Here is a 24094-nt window from a genome sequence, read left to right on the forward strand (position 1 = left end):
TATTGATTTAAATAAATCTTCATGCTGTTTGTTACATTTTGGGGGCAAAGAATGGCACTGAAGAATTGTGTAACTGAAGCTTGTAAAATTTAAAAGTGATTTATGGTATGTGTGTAATTTCCCGGACATTGATATAACAGCTGCTGCTGTTAATCATCATCTGCTCTCCTTTGTTGCTCAAGACTTTGTTAGTACAGTGATTTGATTTATAGAAGGAGCAGCCTAAGATCCTCATCTCAGAATCTATACTCCAGTTATTTGAGTAAGAGACATTATAGAAAATCATTAAAACAAATTTAAGCCATTGCTTACTAGAGACCAGCTTGTGAAGTTCTGATTCTTAAGAAAAACAAAGACCTTTTACCTTCTTTCTGCCTGTTTGTGAACCTAAAATTTATTAGCTGAATTTCTGATGTGGAATTGAATTCAGATATATGACTTCTCAGTTAACAATTTTTTTTAACTTTTTAAATTCTGCAGTGGGATTTCTTTTCTCTGAATACAGTAAGAGACAGACTTCACTAGTCTCATTTGCGAACTTCTCAAGTGATTACAGTTGAAGCACATGCTTCTCTTTGCCGTCCCAGGAGTTTACACGCCTGGCCCCCTTTTGCAGCACACCCAGGACCACATTTAGATTTATCTCTAAATAAAAACAAAGAATTGTAACTTTTCTCATGCTGAGAGGAAGAAAACATAAACAATATCCTCAGTTTAATTTCTGGTCAAATCTAGCATCTTCTTTTGGTGATATGTCAGGCCAATTAGAATTTTTTCCACATTACTCTTATTTCTGAATGAAATAAGTGATTAGAGAATGAAATAGGATAAAGAATGAATAACAAGGGACTTGAAAAGTCATATGTTGAATAATTTGTCCTTGATTAATTAAGAATTATTTACAGAGGCCAGATGTGATGGCACATGCCTGTAATCCCACCACTTAGGAGGCTGAAGCAGGACTGTGAGAGTTCGGGGCCAGCCTGGACTATATGGGGTGGGGGTAAAAAAACTATTTATATACATCCACTCCTGTATAAGATTAATGAACAATGTAATTTTCTTTTATCGGTACTATATTTAAAAGTTTTGGTAGGAGTTGGCTTCTGACAGTGTTGTATAAGACTGTAGAAAATTATAGCCGGGCATGGTGGCACATGCCTGTAATCCTAGCACTCGGGAGGCTGAGGCAGGAGGATCTCTGAGTTTGAGACCAGCCTGGGCTGCATAGTGAGTTCCAGGTCAGTCTCAACTACAAAGTAAGACCCTGTCTCAAAAAACAAAAACAAAAAGACTGTAGAAAATTATAGAAATGTAAGTTATATATTAGTATGTGGACAGGCAAGGACACAGTGTTTTTAGAATCCAACCCTAAGGTGAGAGATACAGCTCAGGATAGAGTTCTTTGCCTACCATGACTGAGACCCTGGGCCCTGGGTTCAAAACCCCAGACAGCCAAAAAAAAAAAAAAGAAAGAGAGAAAGAAAGAAATTAATTTAAAATTTTAAAATCCATCCCTCATTTTGTTATTAAATTTGTTAATACATGGGTGAGGGGGGTAACAGCTTTTGTTTGTTTGTTTGTTTTCTTTTTCAGTACTGGGTATTGAACCCAGGAAGTTTGCACTGAGCTACATCCCCACCCCTTTTTATTTTTTTTTATTTTTTTGAGACATGGTATTGCTAAATCACGAAGCTGCCCAGGCTGAACTCAAACTTGTGATCTTGCCTCCGCCTCTCAGAGGTCTGGGATTACAGACATGCACCATCATGTCCAGCTAACAAATCAACTTTTTTGAAAAATTGGTTAAAAACCACAGAAGATTTACCATCTTTTTTTTTTAGGCATGGTCTCACTATGTAGTCCAGGCTGGCCTCAAACTCACTATGTAGCTCAGTTTGGCCTGGAACTCCTGCCAGAGCCTGCCAAGTGCTGAGATGACAGGTTGTCACCACATATGGAAATCTGTTTGTTTTGTTTTGTTGGTACCAGGGATCAAACTCGGGACCTTGTGCTTGTGAGGCAGGCGGCAGAACCACTGAGCAAAATCCCTGGCCCTGGAAGTCTTAATTATTTTTAACTACAGAATTAAGTAATGTTAAGTATGGTCACATTATGGTGAAACAGATTCTCCAGAATGTTTTCATCTTGTAAATCTGAAACTAACCACTAAACTGTAATTCCCCATTTCTCCTTCGCTCCTAGCCCCTAGTAATCACAATTCTGACTTTATAATCTTACGATTTTGTTGTTGAGATTTTCTCATATTGCTCAGGATGGTCTTGAACTCATGGGCTCTAGACATCCTCCTGCTTCAGCCTCTCCCTGGTAGCTGGGACCAAAGGCATATGCCACAGTGCCCGGCATGGTTCCTATGGCATTGACTACTTTAGATTCATCACATAATGTATTTGTCTTTATGTGACAAGCTTATTTTACCTAGTGTGAAGCCTTGATGCTTGTGCTGTAAATGATGAATAATATTCCATCCTATGTACATAGCACATTTCCTTCATCCAGTCATCTACCAGTGGACACTTGGGTTGCTTCAACTTCTTGTCTATTGTGAAAAGTATTACTTTAAACATAAACATGCAGAAGTCAAGACCTTGCTTCCAGTTCTGTAGGATGTATACCCAAGAGTGGGACTGCCGGGCCATAAGGTGGTTCTGCTTTCAGTATCTGGAAGACCTTCCACGCTGCTTTCCATAGTGGTTGCACTACTTTATGATCCCACCTGAGCTCTTTTTAATCCTTGATGCTCAGAGAATAACTTCTTTGTTTCCGGATGTAGCTTTATTAAAAGCCATAACAGAGCCAAGTGTTATGCATACTTGTAATTCCACCACATGGGAGGCTGAGGCAGGAGGATGACAAATTCACAGGCCACCTTGGGTTATGTAGCAAGACTGTCTCAGAAAAACAAAGCTTTGGCTATCATGGCTTTCCTCACAGTAGCCCACACTGTCCCCCAGGGTGTACTTTTATCTTGCTCTTTTCTCTTTCACTAAGCCCATGCTTGTGCTGCAAGCCACTATCTCCCTGTCTTCACTATTACTTTTTCAAATAAACTTTGTCTCCATTTAAAAACAAAGTAAAAAATGCCATAAGAAGCTTGATGGTTCAACTGGTCAGTATTGGTGTTCTCTGTCCTCACTGTTTATTGACACAAGCCCTTTTGTAGTCTTAGCCAGCCTTCTGAAAGTGAGTCTGATAACATGGTCCTAAAGAAAGATGTATTTCAGTGGTCTAGTCATATAAAGCTAATATCAAGCCGGGAATGGTGGCACACGCCTATAATCCCAGCACCCATGAGGCTGAGGCAGTAGTTAGGGTTCTGGCACATTGCTTCAGACACTTCTTTTTGGAGCTAATTTCACAGGTAGGTGGTGAGATCTGGTTTAAAGATCAGAAAGTGAAATTTCACATGATACAAATGTTCTTAGAAGTACTGTACTTGGGAGGCTGAGGTAAGAGGATCTCAAGTTTGACAGCCCAGGCAATACAGCAAGACCCTATAGCAAAAAAAGTTCTTGAAAAAGTTAACAATGGGTGTTATCGCTAAAGATTTAGTTTTCAGTTCAAATAGTAAACAAGTTTTACTTCTAATTTATATTGCCCTGAAGTACATAAACTTACTTATTATTATTCTGATAGGCAACTTAGCTCTCAGAATTATGGAAGAAAGCTAATAAAAGTAGTTATAAAAGCACTTTTGGAGAGACTTCTTAAAAGATAACTAATATGAATCTACCTTAAATTTATTTAATTTGGTTAGATTAGGGGAAAGAGGAAAAAGAACACTGAATTTCTCTACCTTGGTCCTCAAGGCTTCTCAGTCCTCTGTAACTTTTAGCATCAATAAAATCATGAGTAGTTGAGAGTTGCTACAGCAAGTACCCATAAGTATCTCGTTTCCAGGAAAAGCCTATTGCTCAACTTTTTCTGGCTTATTCTTTTGGTAGTCAAAAGGAGAGCTGGGGTTTCATTCTGTTTTCAGAGCACATTTGAACGGGGTGTGCTTTTTCACATTTTAAACAAGAATCTACCCATTAGCACTTTGATCCTTTTGCAGTATTTCTGGACCCTTCTAAGTATGATCTGTTAGTTTAGGACCCAAAAATTTCAGTAAGGAAATTACACCAGCGAATTCAATAGCGCATGTTTAGCTGCTTTTGGTATGTGGAGGATGGCCCTTTCCAGTTGAGGTCTCTCAGGGCCCTGCTCAAACTCATTGGCAGTCCCGCCGAAGTCTCCCAAGTGTTAGGACTACTGGTATGCGCCACGCCACCACGCCCGGCCCAAGCTGGTATTAGAGATTGTATGCCTGCCCTGTTATCTGAGTGTAGCTCCTGGGGCTGATTTATTCCTCGTGTCTTTGTCTGGTTACACTGGTGTGATCACAAAGCCCGTTTCCCCCATCTTGCCTCACTAGAATATACTAATTTTCTCAGAACAGTGAGTATTCCTTAGAAGCTGTGTTACCTTGGCATTTCATTTGGATTCGATCCTTAGTACAGTTGAGAATTTTGTCAGTACCCACATAACCTGTTTGGGTCTTCGGAGTGTGAGGCATGGGTTCTGAGTGGGGCAGAGAGGAGCTACTACTTACCCTGAAGGGAAGTCACTGGTACTTCTTTCTTCTCAGTACTGAAAGCCTGTGTCAGCTCTGAGAGGCAGCAGTCTCTTCCTGAGCTAAGGAAGTTATGTTACTGACCTGCACCTCATAGTCTTGAGGCTGGTAATTGTCAAAAAAATAACTGCTCGCTCTTAACAAAGGTGCTGTTTTGGTGGCAGATTTACCTCTGTGAATTAGGACAGTGTCTGTCTCTAGGCTCGTATAGTCAGAGCTCTTGAACTTTTACACAGTCTTATCACTAGAACCACCCACTCGAACTGAAAGCCAAAAGGAATAAGCAAGTGTTAGATAGCCTAGCTAGGAATGCTATCCATTAGCAAAAAAAAAAAAAAAAAAAAAAAAAAATTTTTTCTTTTAAAAAAAAAAAAAAAAAAAAAAAAAAAAAAAGAATGTTGCTTCTGTATAAAAAAAAGAGCAAGGGGAATTTGGGCAAAGAAGTTCTTTGGCTTTATTACATCACAAATGTACTATTTTCATCTGTTGCCGATTTATCCCCTTCAAATAGATGGATATTTATGTGACTTACTAACTACTGAGAGTTTTTGTTGTTGTTGTTGTTTGTTTTTTAGCACTGGGGATCGAACTTGGCACCTTGTGCTTGTGAGGCAGCCAGTGGAAGCACTGAGCTAAATCCCTGGCCTGCTACTGAGAGTTTTTTAAAAAGTATGGATTATAAACCGGACATCATGGTGCATGCCTGTAACCCCAATACTCCAGGAGGCTGAGGCAGGAGAATCACAAATTTGAGCCCAGCTCAGGTAATTTAGCAACTTAGCAAGACCCTTTCTGAAAATTAAAAATTAAATAAGACTGGGGTTGTAGTTTAGTGTGAGGGCCCTGGTTTTGATCCCTAGTACTGCCATGGTGGGAGATATAAAACAACCTAGTTTTACTATTGATTTTGCCATTCAATGTAAGCAGTGTGTCTTCTCCTACCTCCAAAATAAATTTTTCATGAAAGTTTAAGGGTTGATTCAAAATTAGCTTTCCAATATTAATTATACCTCAATAATATTAATTAAAAATAGCCTTGGGCCGGGTGTGGTGGCACACACCTGTAATCCCAGCACTTGGGAGGCTGAGGCAGGACAAATGCTGCAAGTTCAAGATCAGCCTAGGCTACATAGTGAGTTCCAGGTCAGTCCCAACTACTACATAGTGAGACCCTGTCTCAAAAAAACAAAAATAAAATAAATAGCCTTGGGCCAGGGATTTAGCTCAGTGGTTCCACAGCCTGCCTCGCAAGCCCAAGGGCCAGAGTTCAATCCCCAGTTCCAATAAATAAATAGATAGATAGATAGATAGATAGATAGATAGATAGATAGATAGATAGATAGCCTTATGGGCCAGGGATTTAGCTAAGTGGTTCCACTGCCTGCCTCGCAAGCGCAAGATCCTGAGTTTGATCCCAGGACCAAAAAAAAAAAGGGAAAAAGCCTTTGTTACCAGGCATAGCAGTGCACTCCTTAATCCCACCATTTAGGAGGCTGAGGCAGGAGAATCGTCACAAGGTTGATGTAGTAAATAAGTAAAAGTAGCCTTTGTGTCTGGGGGAGAGTACTGGGAATTGAATACATGGTCTTCAAAATGAGGTATATTCCCTCCCTCTTTTTTACTTTGAGATTGAGTCTCATTGAGATCCCCAGGCTAGGTGCTAACTTGTGATGTTCCTGCCTCAGCCTTCCAGAGTTGCGATTATAGTTATGCATCCCATGCCCAGCTTAATAATAATAGTTTTTCAACCTTAGATGGCATATGAAATGTTCTGTTATAATGCCCAGTTGGCTCTATATTAATGACAAGCTATTTATTGACTCTCGTCTCATGATTCCTGTGTGAATGAATCAGGATGACATGAACATGTTTCAACTTTTTTTTTTTTTTTTAATCTTTAAAAGTGGTTCTGCTCAATTTTCTTTTTTTGGTTTCTTTTAAAATTTGATTTTGGGCCAGGGATTTAGCTCAGTGGTTCCACTGCCTGCCTCACAAGTGCAAGGTCCGGAGTTCAAATCCCTGGTACCAAAAAAAAAAACAAAAAACCCAAAACAAAACAAAACTGTAAGTTTGATTTTAAGTAAAATTTGAGAATTATTGTTATGCCTTTTAGGCTGGATATACTTTAGCCTGAACAAGCTGAGTTTGTGCAGTGCCAGTCCATATGAACAGAAAATAAATTAGATAAGGACAAAAATAAAATAAATAGGAAAAGAGATGTGGTTGGGAGGGATATTGTACAATGTGCCAGAGAGAAAGCTAACATAGTAAGAAAAGGTTGCACCCAAATAATGTTAACTTACATTAAAAAACACTGGTATTTATCTCAGTGGTTCTGAGGCCTGCCTCGCAAGTGCAAGGTCCCAAGTTCAATCCCCAGTACCCAAAACAACAACAACAAAAAAAACAGGCAAAGAACTTAAAGTCACTGGAGTTCAAAGAAATCTTTACCATTCAACCTAGTGACAGATTTAAAAGAAAAAAATGTTTAGTGTTACTGTGGACTTAGCATCTTTCACACTTCTTGGGGGGGGTTATAAACTGATGGTCTTTCTGGAAGGCAGTTTAGGAGAGCCTTGGAGAATTTTATGCCCAGAATTCTATTGAAGAATTTATATCCGGCCTTAAGGAAATGGTTATGTTGTGATATACCCATATGATTGAGAGTTAAGTCACTAAAAGTGAGAGTTTTGTACAATTCTCAATGACATGTAAAAATATTGAGGTGGTTGAGAAAAAGCAGGACAGAGTTTTATACATGTAGAAGATAATTTTATAAAAGAACCACAGAGCTGGGAATTTAGCTCAGTGGCACTGCACCTCGTACGCACAAGGTCCTGAGTTCAGTCCCTGGTACCAAAGGACAGAACCACAGGAAGATTTGGATAATTAGTATGGTGATGAGTCTCTCTGCTTTCTTGGAACACAGCCATGTATGGTTTGGGGGATGGGTGCCCAGGGGATATCTAAAAGCAGTTCTCTGTTCTCACAGGTAGTTGTTACTGAGAGGAGCACAGGTCTTAATCACAGTTCTACTCAAATTCATGGTTTAGGCTGGAGAGGGGTTAGGGAGGAGAAAGAGAGACAGGTGATAGTGTTCCAATTGTCCCTGCAGTGTCCCCATTCCTCTGGGTTTGTCGGTTTGTTAACAGAGAAAAAGACAGACTGCTATTCTGGCATGGCTTCCGGAAAGTATTCTTAGTCATGGACCTCCTGGGTTAGATGGTAGATCAGAAGTGGGAAGCTGGCTTTATTTACCACATATCATAGAAGTAGATTCTTCTAGTTGTTTTTAAAATGACTAATTTCTAACTGTGCCTTCTCCGTTGCTTCAGTGTTCTCTAAGAGTTGGTTTTGTTTTTTGTTTTTTTGGGTTTTCTTTGCCAGGGATCGAACTCAGGACCTTGAGCTTATGAGGCAGGCACAGGGCCTCTGAGCTAAATCCCTGGCCTGTAAGTTATATTTCTGTACAGACGTTCTTAATGCATACTGCACTCTAGTCTCTCCTATATATCTGGAGGCTACCAGCTTTGTTGGGACCTGAGCTAAAAGAAATCAGGCGGCTTCTATGAGATCACTAAGCTGTGTAGGCGTGAAGGAAGGATGTGGTTTTGTAGGAAGGTGGTTGGCAGTGTAAGAATCAGAGGGAAGTGCTAATTTTGATTTTACTGTTAATTTTGGCAGTGATTTTTTTTTTCTTTAAGTTAGGCTTTCTGGTGCTCAGGCTGTTTTCAAACTCCTGGGCTCAAGTGATTTTCCCACCTCAGCTTCCCATGCAGCTGGAAATACAGACAGTGTGCTCCCATGCCCACTTGCAGTGATTTGTTGTTTTTGTTTTGTATTTCAAGATTATGGAAGCAGCCTAAGGACAAACCACTATGTCTAACAGAATTGGTATAACATTAAATTATATAAAACTAAGTGCCCATCAAAATTTATTAACAGAAAAGTCGGGGCTGGAGACGCAGCTTAGTGTCAGAGTATTCACCTAGTATGCAGGGATTCCCCCCCCCCACATACACATTCAAAGAAAAGTTCTAGTAGAAGCCTTATTGGCTAATATAAGTGTAAATATTGGCAGTAGCTTCTTCCCTGAAAGATAGCCCCAATACATCGAGGAGGCTGTTTGCCTTACAAATTCAGAGTTCCCAAGTAGGCCCAACAGATCTGTCATTTCACTTAGTTTGGTTGAGTGAGAAAAGATCTGTCTCCAAGGAACAAACTCCCTCAGATTTGTTAAGCAAATGTTTCATAGAGGCTCCTTAAATCAGGTCTTTTAACTGAGTTGGCCTGAGGATCTGACTTCAAAACCCTGCGTGCCGCTCCATAGGCTTTTGAAGCCTGATTCCCAGCTTTCTGTTCAAGGGCTGCACAGTCAGGCTTTGTTCCCTCTGGTACCGGTCTGCAGACCCACCCTACCCTTTTTTGTGTCTGAGCACTGAGGAGTTTTGTTTTGTTTTGTTTTGTTTTGAAACAGGGTCTTGCTATTAGTTCAGGCTAGCTTTGAACTCCCTGTGTAGCTCAGGCTGCCCTCAAACTTGCAGCAGCCCTCCTGACAAGTGCTGAGATTACAAGTGTCTGCCACCATCCTCGGTGATCCATGCTTTTAATAGAAGCCGTGGACAGACTGTATTTTCACCGTGTGCCTACTAGACAAGCACAACTAGTTTTTGTTCTCCTAGCCTGACGTAGAGTATGATTGAAAGTTTTGTCTTTTGTGAGTTACAGATGAAAAGATAACATATGTACAAGCAGCATTAGCTGTAAAGTGCTACACTTTACTTTGCCTGTCACATGGGTTAGTAATATCTACACAAATGGGCTTTGGTTAACAGTTTAGCCAATACTGCAAAGGAAAGCGAGGGTCTGAGCTTGAATCCTGGACTCCAGTATGATATCCTGGTCATCAGAATGTTCTCCATCAGCATTTGAAAGAATAAAGGTCAACAACTGAGAAGGAGAAATGCATTTGGACAAGTTCTTTTGAAAATTATCCATGCTTACATATACCCATGTTGGTATCATGTGCTTTGGGTAGGGCATTTCAGCAAGGTTATGGTTTTGGAAATTAACGCTACACTGTATGAACTTAGGTTAGGTCTGTGATCACAATAGCAGTAGACTTTACATTACTGTTAATGATTTGCCACATAGTTGAACTGCCTGACTAGAGATCCTGTCTTCTCCTAAACACCTGTGGGAACAACTGAGGGATGCATCCAAAGTCACTTTCTAGGCAAAGTGGGTTTGTTTTTGTTTTTGAGACTGTCTCACTATGTAGTTATGTCTGACCTAGAACTCACTATGTAGTCCAGGTTGGTCTCAAACTCACAGCGATCCTCCTGCCTCAGCCTCCCAAGTGCTGGGATTACAGGCGAGCGCCACCACACCCGGCTTCAAAGTGGGTTTGTGTTCAATGATACTGTTTTATTCAGGTTACCTCTTTGTTTTCAGAATAAGCCCCAGTCTCCAAAGAGAACTGCATCCTTACTTCCCATCAATAATGGCTCCAAAGAAAATGGCATTCATGAGGAACAAGACCAAGAGCCACAAGATCTCTTTGCAGGCAAGTAAGGTTCTATTGTGGAAGATTCTAAAACATGGAAAATACAGGGCCTGTGATCAAGATTGCTACTGGTTTAGGAAGAAAGACATAAATATAAAACATCTTAAGAACATAAGTTAAATTATTAAGCAATAATAAAAACGTGGGGCCGGGAATTTAGCTCAGTGGTGTCATGCCTACCTGGCAAGTATAAGGTCCTGAGTTTTATTTCTGGTACCAAATAAATAAATAAATAAATAATACAAATGTGGTCAGAGGAATTAGAGGATATTAAATCATAGGAATTCATAGGAGTATGAGACTACTGGTTGCAGCAGTGGCTTTAGACTTTTATGACCAAGATTCATAATCCAAAATATATTCATAAGACTCATTCAGCCCAAAATGTCAGTAATGCCTAGTCTAGAGTGATCTTGGAAGACTTCCTATAAGAATTAGGAGAAAAAGAAAAAGGGTTCAAACGGTTGGACAAGTATGAAATGTATTTGACGACAGTCAGTAAACTCAGTAGGCCAAAGCCAGGGAAGCTAATGACTATGAATGCAGTTAGGAAACAGATTTGAGAGGACTTTACACCTCAGTAATGAGTCTGAATTTTCATCCTAATACCAACTAAGAGCCAATGGCAGTTTTGCGTAAGGAATGTGATAGGGACAGAGTCATATTTTGGGAAAACTGACCTAGTAGAATTATTACACAGTGTGGCAGAGCCACACTGGAGACTTGTTAGAAGATATTCAAAAATTAGTTCAAGAATTAAATGGCAAGCTGGGTGTAGTGGCACATGCTTGTAATTCCAGGACTTGGGAGGTTGAGGCAGGAGGATTGCAGCAAGTTTGAGGCCTGCCCAAATTATATAGTGAAACCCTGTCTGGGGGGAAAAAATAGCAAAGACTGAATATAAACAAGGCATGGTGGCACATACCTGCAATCCCAGCAAGCATTCTGGGAGGCTGAGGCAGGACATACATATTCTGTATCATATAATATGTTCATTATACTCTCGTGGAAAGATCAGATTATGTTAGCGCCATTCTGCCTTTCCACATAGAGGGATCAGGTTGTCTTTGTAACATTGTGACAACTTGGTAGAAGTGATTCATGTTTACTGATTAGTGTACTCATCTAGAACTTGATTGTTCCTTCTAGACCTCTATCTCTGGTCTCTTTAACTTCAAATGCAAAAGAAGAAGCAGCTTTCTTGACATTCCTGAGTAAAACTGAATATCTGTCTACAGATGAGACCAACCCTAAACGGATATATACTTTTTTCTGTATAAGAAGAAAAAAAAAAGGAACTAGTTAGGTTCATGCTTTATTCCTCTTTGGTGGTGCTGGGGATGAAACCCAGGGGTTTGTGCATGCTAGGCAGGTATCTACCACTGAGCTACATCCCCCGCCTACCAGTTATGTTTAGAACTTCTAGTGAGTTGAAAGTCTTTTTATTTGCATAAGACATTTTTTTTTTGCCTAAAAATGGCACTTAATGTTATTTTTAAAAGTCCCCTCTTTAGAACACATTGAGAATGAGTTGTTCAGCTCATCTGAGTGAAGCGCTATGCAAAAACAAGAAACTTCTTTGGTCAGAAAGATTTTCAGACCTCACAGATTCCACACATCTGTTTTTTTGCGTTTGGATGGCATATATTAATATAATTTAATCTTTGCACTATTATCTAAACTCTTAATTGGGGCCGTAGATTTAGCTTAGCTGCATCACACCTGCCTCTCAAGTACAAGGTCCTGAGTTTGATCACTGGTACCAAAAAACCAAAAATTAATCATATATAAAGTATAATTGTGGACAGTGTGGCAAGCGACCCTTTCCCAAGTGCTACAGTATTAGAATTGGGGATCTCTTTTTTCTAGCTTATATCTTTCCTGACTCTTCCTCTGATACTACTTTTGCCATCAGTATCTCTTCTATCATATTGATTTATAAAACATCACTGGTTTGTAAATCATACTGTTCTTTAGCAAACAAATATAATAAGAATAAATAGGGGTCGGGGATGTAGCTCAGCAGTGCTATACTTGCTTCTCAGGCTCAAGGTCCTGAGTTCAATCCCCCATGAATAAGTAAAAGCCAGGGATGTAGCTCAGTGGCACCATACCTGCCTGACAAGTGTGAGGTCCTGAGTTTGATTTCCAGTACTAGCAGAAAAAAAAGAATAAATAGGCTTCATGTGAGGTGCTAAAGTAAGACTTCCAAGAATCAAATTAATTGGCACACTTATTTTGGCTGTGGAGTCTTTTTTTAATCCCTGGTTACTGCCCAAATTCTAGTTACGAGAGGGTGGCCAGGAAGTTGTGTTTGAAAAGGAAAGGGAAATGTTGCTCTAAGTCCTGGCTTCCCTCACCATCTTCTATATTTATCCATGTAAAAATTTCATGGCCCTTGCTCTCTTAGTGTGAGAACCTCTGGGTATGAAGATTGTTTACTAAATTGGGAATGGTGGCACACACCTGTAATCCCATTTGGGAGGCTGAAGCAGGAGGATTACAAGTTTGAACCCAGCACGGGCAATGGAGCACCTTAGTGATGATACCCTATCTCAAAATAAAAAAGGGCAAAAAAAAAAAGGGGGTGGGGACTGTGGGTGTAGCTTAATGCAAAGGCCCTGAGTTCAATGCCTAGTACTACAAAAACAAAACAAAACAAAATAAAACAAAACAAAACAAAAAACACGCAGGAAGAAAGAAAAAGGAAAAGAAAAGAATGCCTATTTTGCATGTGTGTGTGTGTGTGTGTGTGTGTTTCAGCCCAGAGAACTAAAGCTCAGCCATCGAAGACCCATTACTAACTTTCATTTTAAATTATCAACTGTTTTTAGATGCCACAGTGGAGCTATCCTTGGACAGCACACAAAATAATAAGAAGGTCCCAGCCAAAACACTCATTTCGCTGCCTTCACAGGAAGCCACAAATTCTTCTAAGTCTCAGCCAAGCTATGAGGAGGTGAGACTCTGCACTTACTAGTCTTATTGCTTTCAGTTTTCTAGGACTTTGGGCTACCAGTCCAAACAAAGTTCAGTTGAGTGAGAACTTCAGAAAATTTTTATGACTACTGAAGGAGACCTTTGGCTAATGGACAGCCACAATGTAGTGCAGTAAGCCATGGTGAACCTTTTAGAACATTCAGTGATGACAAATAGCCAGCTGTGGCATGAGTGCCATAGGTCGCCACCCGTGCAATAAAGAAATCTTTGTTGGACCAGAGTTTGTACTGCCTGGAGGAAAGTGCAAAAGCTTTCAGTGGTCACTAGTCATATTTAGTGTCTGAAGCTCCCATACTCAGGAATCTAGTCTCTCCTACCTCCTTCGCTTGAAAGAGTCAAGTCTTCCAAAATCTAGTAATCACTCATTGTCGTCAAAATAAGTTTTTGAGGAAACAGATGCATCAAAGACCCATGAGCTACATGTGGTAGTACATGCTTGTAATCCCAGCTACTCAGGAGACAGGAGGATCAGAAATTCAAGTCCTATCTGGGCAATTTAGTGGGACCCTGTCTCAAAATTTAAAGAAAATTATAAAGAAGGCTTGAAGATGTAGCTCAGTACTAGAGTGCTTGCCCAGCATGCATGAGACCCTGGGTTTAATTCCTATTACTGAAAAAAATTTTAAAAACCAATCTGTGATCTAGCTCTCAACTTAAACTGGTGGGAGTACATTCATTGCAATCATTGAGAATGGATAAAGCTGAACATTAACACAGAGAAGGGTATATATTAATTTTCTTATGTTGATATAAGATAATCTAGGGTAAAATTAATAGCCCTTTTATATAAACTCTCATAATCTGTCTTTTCTTTAAAAAGCTAGAGGAAGAAGAACAGGAGGATCAATTTGATTTGACAGTTGGTATTACCGATCCTGAGAAGATTGGTAAGTGTCCTTGGGACTGCTGATGTCAGAATGGAGCTGTAAAAAGCATGGGCTGCTAATTTAGGGGTGCCTTCCTCTGCAGCTGAGCCAGCCAAGGTGAAGCATTTAATCAGTATCTTTCTTTTAAAGGTACAACCCTACCTCTCTTCCCAAGGCCAGAGACAGCTGTTACCCAGTATGTTACTTAGGCTTTTCTTAGCTTTAAGAAGGAAATCAGAGGCATGAAATATACTATTCCCTTTTTAAAACTCAAACATTGCCTCCCCCCTCAGAGTCAATAAAACCATTTCATTCCCTTTTGAGATCATAAATTCCATTTAAGCATGCTAAAGCTACATGTTCTAAAATTTGAGGATAACAAAACTTATTATTCCCTTAAGTTTGAAACTGCCACACACAGTGCACGCCTGTAATCCTAGCACTCTGGGAGGCTGAGGGAGAAGAATCAAAAATTTGAGCCCAGTTGAGGCAGCTTTAGCAATTTAGTTAGATCCTATCTCAAAAAATAAGGGCTAGGCGGACCAGGTATATAGCTCAGTGGTGCTGCACCTGCTTGGCAAGTTCTAGGTCCTGACTTCGATTCCCAGTACCAAGAAAAACCAAAAAAAACAAAAAACAAGGGTTAGGGGATGTAGCTCAGTGTGAAGGTACTGGGTTTGATCTCAGAACAAGAAAGGTAAAAAAAATAGTAGTAGTACTAGTAGTAGTAGTAGTTGGAAACTCTTGCTACATATTATTTATCTATCACACACCGTTGATATCCTAATATAAAGGGGAAATCTGCCATCTCTTGAAGGACTAAAGAATTCAAGTTGAATTATAGTGAAATTGGAGTTAGATTTTCAAAGAGCATAATTCTTAACTTGGACTAGATTTGGATTTTTAGGATGCTCACTTTTGTCCCAAGTTAGTAAAGTTATTATCAGACGGCCAGGGATTTTGCACAGTGGTGCTGCCACCTGCCTCACAAGTACAAGATCCCAAGTTTGATCCCTGGTTTAAAAAAAAAAAGATTAGCAGAGAACAATTTCTTGTTCCAGCTATCCTCCCTTATAGAAGAAGTTATATAGAACTTCCTCCTCCTCAATAGGGTGGTGTTTATATGGTTAACAGAAAAAATATAACAAGAGGAACAATGTGATTCTTAATCCTTTGTCTATTTGGAACTAAGGACAGGGATGTGTAAAATCTAATTAGACTTTATGCCAAAACAGTTGTCATGAGCTACAGTAAACCTTTCCTTGGGCCGGGGATTTAGCTCGGTCGTTCTGCCACCTGCCTCCCAAGCTCAAGGACCCAAGTCCAATCCCTGGTACCAAAATAAATAAATAAATAAACCTTTCCTCCTTAAAAACAAACAAACAAAAAGCCAGTTGTCATTAAACTGTTGGTATTTATTTTTCCTGGACTGTTGGTACTGGTAGGATGTTTATGAGCGTCACATATAATTCCCTCATCTTTTGGTACAGGAAATTTAGGACCAAAAAGAAAGTAACTCTCCCACTAGAGCACAGCAGTAAAGCCAGGACCAGAACTTTGGGTCACATGTCTAGGACTCTAGTTTGCCTAATAGTCTAGTCTTATGAATATTCTATTACCACCTTAATTTTAAAGGCTGGCATGGTAGCACACATCTATAATCCCAGCCCTTGGGAGGCTGAGACACGGTGCCTGTAAGTCCAAGTCCCACTTAGTGAGACCCTGTCTCACAAAATAAAAAGGGCTGGGGATATAACTCAGGGCAAAGACCCTGGGTTCAACCTCCGGTACCACAATGAGAAAGAGAAAGAAAAAGGAGGGAGTGAAAGGGAAAGAAAGGAGAAAGAATGGGAAGAAGGGAAGGAAGATATAAAGGAAAGGAAAAAGAAGGAAACAGAAATAATTTAGAATAATTTATTAGCTGCTTTAAATCTGGGACATGAAACGTATGAATGATTAGAATCTTTTTTTGTTTGTTTGTTTGTTTTTTGTTTGTTTTTTGTTTTTTGAGACAGGGTCTCACTATGTAGTTGAGACTGACCTGGAACTCCCTATGTAGCCCAGGCTGGTCTGGAACTCACAGCGATCCTCCTGCCTCAGCCTCCCAAGTGCTGGGATTACAGGTGTGTGCCACCTCACCTGGCTTTAGAATACTGGTACTAATTGTTTTAGCTTCAGTAAGTCACATTCCTTACATCAGGAGTGTTTTAGCTTCCTATGGCTGCTATAACAAATTACCATAAACTAGGTTGTTTAAAGGCACCTGAAGCCAGGCGTGGTGGTGCACACCTATAACCCCAACACTTGGGAGGCTGAGGCAGGAGGATCACTGTGAGTTTGAGACCAGCCTGGGCTACATAGTGAGTTCCAGGTCAGTCTCAACTACATAGTGAGACCCTGTCTCAAAAAAAGAAAAAAAAAAAAAAAGCACCTGAAACACACTCTTAGTTCTGAAGGCCAGAAGTCTAAACTCCTGGTATCACAGAGTATATTCCCTCCCTCTCCCTCTCTCTCTCTCTCTCTCTCTCTCTCTCTCTCTCTCTCCAGGAGGGTCCCCTCCCTCCTCCTAGATTCTGGTCGTCTCGGATGCTCCTTGGCCTGCAGAGGCACCAGTCTGAGTTCAGCCTTATTGCATGCTGTTCTTCCACATCGCTTTCCTTCTTTGCTCTCCTGTGTCTGAGTCTCACAAATTTCACAGAGGCACTGATCGCGTTAGAATGGGACCCACCTAGGTCCACATTTCAACGTGATTCCATCTGTTAAGACTGTTTCCAGAAAAGCTCACATCGTGTGGTCCTGGAAGTTAAGACTTTAATGTGTGTATTTAGAGGGGACATAATTTATCCCAGTAGTAAAAAGTAATCATTTCATGGATCTGATTTATTTGAATGCGAATTGCTTTTGGTGATAAACTTTCCTTCCCTTGTACTGTGGTCTGGATTCTTAGGCCTGTTGAATCCAAGAAACTAGCTCATTAAAACATTTTTTATATGCAGGCCCTGATCTTTATCACAGCAATTTTTGTTTGTGTGGGCTGTTTATTCAGCTTCCTTCTGCTTCTTCCTACATACATCTAAATAAAACAGAATCGCACTTTTACCAGGGTATTCATTTTAGAGTCTTGGTACTTGCATATACCATCTCCAGCTTTCTGAAATTAGGAAATTTGCATACATTTTAAAACTGTTGTACTACTAGCCCATTTCCAGATCTTACATCCACACTGTGTTTCTTTTTGTACACATTACTTTAGTAACAGCAGCTGACCTAGAAGAAAGGTACCTGAAGAGCCTACTTTGCTACTTTGTTGTGCTTTTGCTGTTGTTTATGGGTTTTTGTTTGTTGTTTTCTATACTGGAGATTGAATCTAGGGCCTTCACACTGAGCTATATCCTCAGCTCTTTTTTTCTTTTCTTTTTATTTTATTTATTTATTTTTGATACCAGGGATCGAACTCAGGTCCTTATGCTTATGAGGCAGGCAGCAGAACCACCTGAGCAAAATCCCTGGCCTCTTTTTATTTTTGAGACAGGGTCTTGCTAAGTTGCTCAGGCTGGCAAACAGAGGATCCTCCTGCCTCAGCTCCCCAGGATGCAGGGATTACAGATGTGCATGCCACCTTGCCTGGCTGTTTTATGTACACTTGCATTTGGACTTTCTTTAATGGCACTAATATATGGGATTGATTTCTTGGACATTTGACTATTCTTCAGTGAATGAAATTTTGAATACTGCTTTTATAAAGTAAGCTCGCATTTCTCCCTCCAGCGGTAAGCATCTGTAGGCAATGTAGTATAAGTTGTCTAGAGGGGAATGGAAGGAAGTAATCAGAATAATTTCTAAAGCTTACCTTTTTTTATTTTTTCTAAGAACTACATACAATTTATGGCACTGATTAGTCAAGGCACTTCTGGCTACAGGTGACAAAAATTCAAATGAAATTCTCAAAATGGATGGTAAACTAAAAGGAAAAGTGTAGGCTTGTGTAAAGGAAGCATCCCGGGTTTCACTAGTCAAGGCTTGCTGTGATCCAGGTGCTCAAAAGATGTCAGATGGTCTTTAGCTGTCTCCCCCTTGCAGCTCAGCTTTCATCTGTTGGAGAGCATTCTTCTCGGGGTGGCAGGATGGTCCCCCAGCAGCATGAATGAGACACTGTACAGGCGTGGCAGGCCGGCTCTTCCTGACATTTTCTCCCAAGCTTTTAGCCTTCAGTTACTTCATTTCTAAGACTTCCATTTAATTTAGTCTGAACATCAGTTTAACCTTTAATTATTAATAATTTTTTTCTTTTCTGTTAAGTTCATTGTAGAATTTAACAATAGATTCCTTACAGACTTAACTTCACACAAGTGATTGCATCAGAATTTAGGCCCCAAGACCCTAGCTAGAAAGTCACATTTGTAAGCACTGATCATGTCTCACCTGTGTTCACTTGAATGGGAGAGTTGTGTGAGGCTCCAGGAGTGAGGTGGTGACTATTCAGTCCCTTGTTCCTTATCTCAGTGGTTTTATCCATAAAATAAATGGTGTAGGTTCACAAGATAGTGCAGTTCAACCAGGAAAACAAAAGGTCAGGATTCTATTCCCTGGGACTGTGTGACCTTGAATTAGTCACTTCACCTCCAGGTTTAAGTGTCTTCCTTGGCTGAGCAGGGTTGGGCGGGGCAGGGGTGGGGGCTAGTGCAGGGTGCCCAGACCCTGGGAGGAAAGGGCCCCACCAGGTGCTTGCAGACTTCCCTGCCCCCATCAAGCCTGCCTCACCACTGCCCTCCCCAGCACCTAAAGCTTATCTTATTTCTGTGTCAGTACCCTTGTTTTGTTTTGTTTTTGAGACAAGGTCTTGCTGTGTAGCACAGGCTGGCCTTGAACTTGCAGCGATCCGCCTGGCTCGGGGCACCCTCTCTGGATATAGAGATTGTGGAAGAAGAGCAAACATGCCCCCTAGTCCTGTATAAATTTCATCTTCTCTGTACATTTAGAAAAGTAGACATTTCCAGGCATCCCATTGAAACCAAGCTGCACTGTGAGACCTGGCTGATCCAGGACTGCCCCTTCTCAACCCAGAACAAACCAGGTTAGGAGCTTATGCAACTGGTAATTGTTGACCTAAGTTTTCCTGTTTGATGTGGAAAAGAACCAGGGATGAGGAGAAAGGGAACCAAACCAACCCAGAACACCCTAGTCCTGCATGAGAGCTGTGTCTGTCTGGGTTCCAGTGTGTGTCTTTTAAGTCCAGGGAGTCAATGGGGTCTTTATCTCTCCAAGTGGTCTAGGTCAGGACACTACCACAGAGAAAAACAGTTGCTTGAATCCCAGACTATTTAACAGTGAAAGGCTTTTTCATAAAAATAATTCCTCCAGGAAAGGGAGATTTGTGTAACATCAGGCAGTCCCAAGTGTCTTCCTGCCAAGCCCTTTGCTCTGGGTGAACATGTTAGATCAGAGAGTCAGTGTCTGCCCGTACAGAGGAGGGGCCGTGATGGTATTTCTGAAAGAGCAAAACCAAGCCCAGAGCTGGCCTAGGGTAGAACTACTTGTTTCCTTTTGCATCAGTTGCTTCCTTCTTCTGCTTTATACAGGAAGAGAATTGTTTGGTTTCAGACAGATGTGTGTGACCAGCCCAAATATTGGCAAGGGAACAACTGATGGATTGTCAGTATCCACTGCTGCTTTGTGGAGGGCATAAATGGAGCCTGGCTTTGGAACAGGGCTGACTGTCTTGTCTGACTCACACTGGGCCCCGCCAGCATCCGTGAGGACATGATAATTGCTGTGGAAGTCCAGAGGCAAAGAAGGAACTGGATTCTAGGACTGCATATAAAATTTAGTGATGAAAAAAGCCCTTCTTGCCCTTCTACAGAGCTCCTAAGGCTTGTGGCTCCTGGTTAAATGTTACTGGCATAGTATTGCTTGGTTTAAAGGATAATCCTCTGCTGCTTTCTTCTCCCACAGGGGATGGTATGAATGCCTATGTGGCCTACAAAGTTACAACACAGGTGAGTCCTGGTGACCCTGTCGATGTCCATCTCAACCAACTCGAGTGCTCCTACCAACAAGCCTGCCTTAATCATTCACAGTATTTCTGGGTATCGTTTGGCTTCTTTGCCAACATTTTCTTTCAGGTTTACTCAAGATGTAGCCAGCCTACATCCCTTTGGTAATCTTATCTGAGTACTCTAGACTGAGCCTTTCCAATATTCTTTTTTTAAGACAAGGTCTCACTCTGTAGTTCAGCCTGGCCTTGAACTCACTATGTAGCCCACGCTGGCCTCAAACTCATGGCAATCTTCCTGCCTCAGCAGTGCTGTGATTACAGTCATGCCCAATATTATAAGTAAAACTTCACCAGTGCTTTGTTGTTTTTGTTTTATTTTATTTTTATGGTAGTGAAGGTTGAACCTAGGGTTTTCCTGCTGAACTTCATGCCCAGCCCTTAAAAATAATTATTTAAAAATTTTTAAACTGGGTCTCACTGTCTTGCCCAGGCTGGGCTTGAACTTGTCATCCTCTTGTCTCAGCCTCCCAAAGTGCTGGAATTACAGGCATGTGCTACCATGCTTGGCTGTAAATTATTAAGATATAGAGTATATCTCATTTTTGCCTCATTTCCATTAAGAACTATGTACCTTAGAGCTACTTTGGTGGATTATGCTAAACCAAAGGTAATTGCCTATTTAAAATCCGCAGTTCTTACAAGGTATATACACTTTCTTTTAGTATCTGGTCTTTTTAAATACAGTTTTAATGTCTTCAAAACTTACACAGCGTAACTGGGTTGGTGGTGCATGCGTATAATCCCAGCTACTTGGGAGGCTACTCAGGAGAGTCACTTGAACCCACGAGTTTGAGACCAGCCTGGGCAAAATAGTGAGATACCATCTCAAAAACAAAACAAAAACAAAGCCAGGCATAGTGGTGCATACATGTATCCCAGCACCCTGGGAGGCTGAGGCAAGTGAATCTCAATATTGAGCCCTGCCTGGGCAACTTATTTTGAGACCATTTCAAAAATAATAAAAAGAGCTGGGTGTGTCATTCAGTGTTAAGACCCTGGCTTCCATCCCCAGTACTACAACAAACAAAACCAAGAAACCTTATATTGTTACGTGCCCATGGTGAAGTATAATAAAATTAAGTCCTGAATCTACCACCAGTTTTGAGAATAATACCATTGTCTCCAGCCTTCATGTTTCTCTGTCATATGCCCCGCTTTATACTTAGAGTGACTACTCTCCTCAGTTGTCTCTCTTTACACATGTATCTCTGAATAACAGACTGTTTTGCTTTGTTTTTGAGTTCCCTGAAAATACTGCATTACAGGCCTGTGCCACCTTGCCTTTGTGGCCTGTGTGTCTCTCAGGCCTGTCCTCGTTGGGCGCAGTTGTGGTTAGTCCACCCTGGGGATGCACTACCGTGTATCCTTCTGCTTTTCTGCTGTGAGATACCTTCCTAGTTGTAACAGGGAATCAATCACATGCTGTCCTGACATCTCCAGTGCACCCATGGAAGGCTTTCCCTAGGTCATATAACTGGAGGTGGTTCCCCTGGACCAGGACTGCTGCAAGTGGTGAAAAGAAGGAATGTAAGCTATTTCCTGAAGACTGTACCATCTTGCACTCCCAGCGCCAGTCTATAAAAGTTCCAGTTGATTCACTTCCTTGCCAACAATGGGCAAGGCCAACCCTCTCACATTCTCCCTCCCTGCTGAGTATAAAGTAGCCTCCCCTTCCGGTATAGACCTCACCTTTTTACTGGTCTTTTTGTATTGTCTTGCTACTACAATGGAACTTCGCTTTATGAACTTAATTTGTTGTACCACTTTGGGGAAGATGGCTGCAGGTGTGTTCGTCATCTGTTGTGGAGTTTGGGAATGGAAGCAAATTTTTGCTGAACACTTTTGTTTGCAAACCGAAGTTTGTAAACAGAAGTGTTCGTGAACCAAGGTATAACTACTTGTTGATTCCTCCCTTCCCCTCTTGGAAGCGCTCAGCACTCTTTAGTCTCTCTCATCTTCAGATTCTAGGCTTTAATTCCAGCAGCCAAGATCTTTAAGTAAGTAATGAATTAGTTACAACTGATCACAGAACTCTACTTTTAACCTAATTCAACATTTGTGTCTTTAGAGCAAGTGTTCTTAACCTGGAATGAGACTGTATCTGAGTTTAATTGATGTCTTTTTTTTGTGTGTGTGTGTGCACATGTGGCACTGGGGGATGAACCCAGGGCTTTTGCATTGAGCTGCATTCCCAGTCCTTTTTTATTTTATTTATTTATTTGTTTTGTTTGTTTGTTTATTTATTTGGTGCCGGGGATTGAACTCGGATCCTTGCGCTTGCAAGGTAGGCCACCAAACCGCTGAGCTAAATCCCCGGCCCTTTTTTATTTTTTAAGACAGGATCTTGCTAAATCACTAAGTTGCCCAGACTGGACTTGAATTTGTGATCCTCCTGCCTCCGCCTCCCAGAATCCTGGCATTACAGGCATGTGCCACATGCTGGTTTAATTGTCTGTATAATCCTATACATTTAGTTTTATGACTTTAAATTCACTTCTGAGTAGGACTTCTGAAACTCACAGAGTACCAATAGGGGATACAGCTCAAGAGTGAAAGTGTCTCTGCCTTGGAAAAAGAAAGTACTTTGCTAGGTGGCTAAAGGGCAGGGATCTGGGAAACAGAGCTCTTTGCTGTCAGCTAGATGGCTTTCAGGATATCCATTCATTCCATATTTGGAGTGAAATCACCTTGTGTTTTTTCTTTCCCCAAGACAAGTTTACCCATGTTCAGAAGTAAACAGTTTGCAGTGAAAAGAAGATTCAGTGATTTTCTGGGTCTTTACGAGAAGCTTTCCGAGAAGCATTCTCAGAATGGCTTCATTGTCCCCCCGCCACCTGAGAAGAGCCTCATCGGTGAGTAAGCCCGAGGTCTGCAGCTCTAATGGAGGTCTCCCTTTGCATTCTTTCTAAACACACTCACCGTGTAGAGTACGGGTGTGGAGTATAATGGTTAGCAAAGAGGCGGGTCCAGCATATTTTTTACTTTTGAGGGCTAGAGAAATAGCATATTCTGACACGTTCTCTTTCCTTAGGTGCGCAGAGTAGGCCCTGGCTTTAGCTATAGTTTTATGTTTTGCACTTTCTTTTTTTGTTGTTTGTTTTGCATTTTCTTAACCAGTAGTGTTAAATGATTGTTGTCCTCTACATTAAAATGTACTAAACTGGTTTGCGGGTTGGGGGAAGAACTTCATCATCATTAGTTGATTGTTAATCTATATCCAGAGTCCAGTGGCATTTGGTTTTTTAAGGAAAAGGAATACTCTGCAAGTCCTAGAGTTTAGAACCTTCAGTGCATGGAGTTATTTAAAAGACAACTTTCAGGCCAGGGATTTAGCTCAGTGGTGCTGCCACCTGCCTCTCAAGGGCAAGGACCAGAGTTCAATCCCCATTACTAAAAAAAAGACAACTCTCATGTATGAACCTTTAGCTCTGGCCTGCTTTGTGACTCATACAGGCCCAGAAGAGCCTCTGTAGTGCTGTCCTTGTTGCTTTTCCTCTCATGACTCTTTAAAATTTCTCCTTTTCATGAATTCTGCTTATTTTGCTTCTTAAATTCCATTCTAGGAATGACAAAAGTGAAAGTTGGGAAAGAAGATTCTTCTTCTGCAGAATTTCTTGAAAAACGAAGGGCTGCTCTAGAAAGGTGGGAGCTGCACAGCTATGTTTATAATAACTTGAGAACAAGAAGCTAAGACAGACTTAATTATGAGATGTTAGCTTCAGTTACTAGAAATGATACTTGAGTGAATTAAAGGGCCACGTCTCTATATTATATTTAATAACTTTTCCTTAGTCTCTTCTGACCTTAGTCATAGAACCATCTTTCCTTTCCGCCCCCATTCTGAGTGAGCTGACAGTCACATTTTCAATAGTCTAATGTGAATGGTTCTGAGGTTTCTTTTTAAAAGTTTGTTTGTTTGGTTTTTGAGGGAGCTAGGGCTATCACTGAGCTACATCTCCAGGCTTCCCCACCCC

General features: G+C 40.9%; 1 protein-coding gene across 4 annotated transcripts in view; it reads left to right on the forward strand.

The window, feature by feature from the left end:
• The window catches only part of Snx1 (sorting nexin 1), a 38275-nt gene that overhangs the window by 5265 nt on the left and 8916 nt on the right, over nucleotides 1–24094 (forward strand). For all 4 annotated transcript variants that reach the window (XM_010641192.3, XM_010641191.3, XM_033756125.1 and 1 more), the window contains exons 2-7: nucleotides 10088–10199; nucleotides 13034–13158; nucleotides 14020–14086; nucleotides 20018–20061; nucleotides 22831–22972; nucleotides 23684–23762. In XM_010641192.3, the coding sequence (XP_010639494.1) occupies nucleotides 10088–10199; nucleotides 13034–13158; nucleotides 14020–14086; nucleotides 20018–20061; nucleotides 22831–22972; nucleotides 23684–23762 (569 nt within the window). The remainder of the gene's footprint in view (nucleotides 1–10087; nucleotides 10200–13033; nucleotides 13159–14019; nucleotides 14087–20017; nucleotides 20062–22830; nucleotides 22973–23683; nucleotides 23763–24094) is intronic.

The sequence above is a fragment of the Fukomys damarensis genome, unplaced genomic scaffold, assembly GCF_012274545.1.
Source record: "Fukomys damarensis isolate Sample0158 unplaced genomic scaffold, DMR_v1.0_HiC HiC_scaffold_25, whole genome shotgun sequence".
Lineage (NCBI taxonomy): Eukaryota > Metazoa > Chordata > Mammalia > Rodentia > Bathyergidae > Fukomys > Fukomys damarensis.